The 3,987-nt window shown below is 43.1% G+C and overlaps 1 protein-coding gene across 1 annotated transcript; it reads right to left on the bottom strand.

Moving 5' to 3' along the window:
* Positions 1–1,909: 1,909 nt before the first annotated feature.
* LOC119391571 (myb/SANT-like DNA-binding domain-containing protein 3) lies at positions 1,910–3,117 on the bottom strand. The gene is made up of 2 exons (XM_037659247.1): positions 2,844–3,117; positions 1,910–2,121 (listed from the first exon to the last, which is right to left on the bottom strand). The coding sequence occupies exons 1-2, from the start codon at positions 3,115–3,117 to the stop codon at positions 1,910–1,912; spliced, it is 486 nt and encodes a 161-aa protein (XP_037515175.1).
* Positions 3,118–3,987: the final 870 nt, after the last annotated feature.

Here is a 3,987-nt window from a genome sequence, read left to right as displayed (position 1 = left end):
GAAGCCACACGCTGTTCTGTTGCAAGTCATATTGAGCATGACTGTACAGCATGCTTCTTTCTTTAGCTAAAGTGGACGCTTGGCCCTGTTGGTACGACATCTCAGAAAATAAAACGGGGAAAGACGGAGCACTAGAAAAAGGGGGACCCAAACAACAGCGCTGACTAAGAACAAAATTTACTCGTCAACTCTGTACAATATATATTTGCATGGTCCTAAATGAAAGAAAGAAGGAACAATGATAAAGTGATGAAAAGGAATAAAATATCACCCTCATCACTAAAAAAAAACTATCATCCTCATCACTGCCAACCATGTACATTGCGCATACAGCCACTTGACAGTCATTTGATTTCTGTATGTGAAATGATGCTCAAACGCTGAAATTGCTTGAGAGTTACACACTTTATGACGTGAATAAAGGCACTGCTTTTTTGTGAGTGTTTAGAGAGAAGTGTCAAATTGAATTTTTTTTTTTTTTTTGCATTAGCTTAACCTCAAGCTCGAGAAGAGCATTTTTCGCCTTCATGTTCTCTACTTCGAGCGCGTGCAATACATCCCTTTTCTTTAATTCATCTCACATAAGCCTCATTCGGAGCAAATGCTCTCTTTTTTTCTGCCTAGCCTCCATCGCAAGGTTGGAAAGCCAAGCATCCAGCTCGCTCCTCACAGCTTCTTTCATCGAGCAGGATGCCCGGCTTGAACTTGCTGGCTTTGCACGAGAACGTGTTCCCGTAGCCACAGGGTCAGGTAGGGTTGCCGCTGCTGAGACCGGTACTTGTGTGGCAGCTGGTTCATCGGCTACACCCTGCGCACTGGTGTTGCACTGGCTTGTACTCGCCTCTTCGGTTTTAGTTGGACCAAGATCCCATTGCAAGAGGTCAGTGTTGTCTGTGTCGGCAGCTGCAATGGTGTTACAATTACAGAAATACCGTTATGCCAATTTCACAGTGCTTGCCCTTCTTGCAAGTCGCCTTTACGACAACAATGCGTTCATACACGCCACATTTTCACCTTTTTAAAAAAAATACACAAGCGTTTTTACACAATGCACTGTACTGTGCACATAAAGAACATTACACAACATAGGATCTCAAGCGAGCAGCAATATGGCATGTCCCTGTTTGAGTACCACGAAGCAGGTTGACAAACGCATACTGGCCAAGGTGATGAGTAGTACCAGACCAGGATGTCTGCGTCATGTCAAGATACGAGCACTAATTTCACTGTCTGGTGGATGTTCGGCAAAGCAACCGTTTCAGCCTTGGCTGTGGTATTAGCTCTGAGTGCAGATGACTTCATGTTGCACATATGTATATGATAGACAAACCACACACACTCACGCTGCTCATTTCTGTTAATGTTTGAAAATCATTCTATACTATGAATTTGTGCTTTGTCATAGATGATGGTGCAAACACTTGGAAACTTTTGTAAGCCTTCAAGGTCACACAAATACATCCATGAGTATTGCATCTGCTAGTGTTACTATGATTAGCCATGTAAACACGATGCCACAGAGAAATAAGTAGTGTGCTATTGTTGTAATGACACCAAATTAAAAAAAAAACTTCCTGTTTTGACTGCATGTTTCATCGAAATACAAAATAGCAATAATGTATCGTTATGGTACAAGGGGGAAGTTCGGTTCGTTGCTGAGACATGAACGATATTTAGTGCAAAGTAACAGAAGGACGAAATGGGAGGACACAAGTGTCGTGTCCTCCCTTTTTGTTCTTGTGTTACTCCTGCTTTGCACATTGTTTCAGCATTGTGGTGTTACAATGTAGCTTACAGTTTCTTTGAATACTGCTTTGTTAAATGGGGAATAAAGTGCCCACTTATGGTGTCTCAACTCGTCTTTCTGCAACATATGCGACTGCCCAAATTATCAGTCGACATCTAACATTTAATAATACTTGCCGTCGCCTTCCATGCTCTGCCCTGGCTGAGACGCTGTCAGTAGGGCTGCCACAGCTGGCGTGTACGGGGTGACAGGTGTCACATGGCCAGCACGGTCACTGTCAAAGGGATTCGTGAGCCACGTGGCCATGTGTGATGCGACCGCTCCAACCCTCTGCAGTTCCTGATTCATGGAGCTTTCAGCAGGCGTGCCACCTCCTTATGAAGAGCAAAATAAGTTTATGAAACATCGTGATAGCTGCACCTCTCGTCCTACGTTAGCAGTTGCTACGCTGTTTTGATGATGCCAGAAACATGCGTATGTTGCAGGGCAAGTGCCATTCATAACTTTTCCTACTATTGCAAACAGAGGTATTGTACATGTCCTGCATGTGCTGCAATGTTTTTCTTTGTGCTAGTATTCCAACACACTAACAAGGCTACATGGTAATGCTACAACGTTACTCGACTCCACTTGGCTAAACAGTGAACTCTCTCTTGAAGCCTACATAGATTGTGTCACAGTGACTCGAAGCAACTGATACTTTACTATAATAAACCTCATGCCAGTCATGTAAGTCTGTTGCAAAATATTTTAGTGGGTGCTATTCAATTTGTCAATTTAATTATTTACTGTGTGCACTGAAACTACTCTTTCTGATTAAGTCTCAACAGACGGATGCATCAGTCAAAATGTGCAAGGGCAAGACCTGGTAACACTTCAAAATATAAGGCTGAACTTTCTTATTACAGCAGGTGGCAAGCACCCACATATAACATGAGATCTAGACGTTCATGCTCAGCACATAAAACATACATGAAAGGATAATTTAGTGCGCGTTCATTTGCAACAATAGGCAGGGCTCCAGTTCTTCTAGATCTGATGGACTACTTTTTTTCTTATACGAGACACACTAGAGGAAAATGAAATAGCAACTCACCTGTCTTGAACACTTCGCGCGTGTCGTCGGCCTTGGCACAGCGCCACTTTTCTTTTAAATTATCCCAGCACTTCTTTAGCTGCTTCGCCGTACGGGGATTCACATTTTGTCGACTGTTGAAATCAATCGCGAGCTGCTCCCATGTTTTCTGCTTTTTGTGAAGCGACACAGCGTCCGTCTTTTTGTTCTCCAGTACCGCACGGTATTTGCTGATAAGGTCCGTGAGGACACCGCGTTCTTCGTCGGTGAAGTTCACCTTGGTGCGCCGTTCCATACTGATTTCAATTTAGTAAAAAAATACGGTAAAGGCGCTCGAACAATTAAATAAAACAAGTGAAGTAAAGAAACGTGACAGGGAATTATAAAAACTGCTGAAGCGAGCACACAACCACCACCAACAACACAGCAAAAACAACGGCAAAAACGTACAGGAGTAGACGTCGAAATAAAAATAATCCCGTGTCGACGGGTGTGAACAAATGTGGCCAGATGACAAATGTGTTTTTCACCAAAAGCGAGCGTTGTCTTACCAAAAATTTAAGCTGTTGTACGTAGGGGTGCTTTTGAGCATACTGTTATTGGTTTCTTGCAATAAAACTAATTTATTGCTGCTTGAAGTAATCATTTCTGCGCAAAAAGTTACCTACCCTCGCTCCCAGGGCATAAACTTGGCAACTTAAGGCCACCTTTCATAAGGTGCACTTATGACACGATAAGGTGGGTTTCTGAAACTCGCCTTATCCTTTTCTTATACTTTTCTCGTCCTTTCGTAAGTAGCCTTACCGTGATAAGTTAAGGTCTGTTCATGAATACGGCGGTTAGTGTATGGACTCTTGCGCAGGACCAGAAGGGAAAGGGATAGACTCCCAACCAATGTTGTCCTTTGCAGTCCCTACCGGCCTCTCCAAGGACATCGAGTGTATCGTACTGTCCGGAGGAAGCTGTTACGTCTGATGTATTACGCTTATTTCCTGTGGCCACCGGGAAAAAAAAGGGGGAGCAACGCGCATTACACAATCGGGGAAAGATGTTAAGAAAAAAAACAAAACAAAAAAAACGCCATAACGAGATCAACACTCTATGAAAACATCATAATCTCTAAGAACACGAAAACGACACAAGGACATACTGACTGGAACAAGGC

This window comes from Rhipicephalus sanguineus, chromosome 4, assembly GCF_013339695.2.
Source record: "Rhipicephalus sanguineus isolate Rsan-2018 chromosome 4, BIME_Rsan_1.4, whole genome shotgun sequence".
Lineage (NCBI taxonomy): Eukaryota > Metazoa > Arthropoda > Arachnida > Ixodida > Ixodidae > Rhipicephalus > Rhipicephalus sanguineus.
The sequence above is the reverse complement of the archived record's forward strand: the minus strand, read 5'-3'. Positions and strand labels throughout refer to the sequence as shown.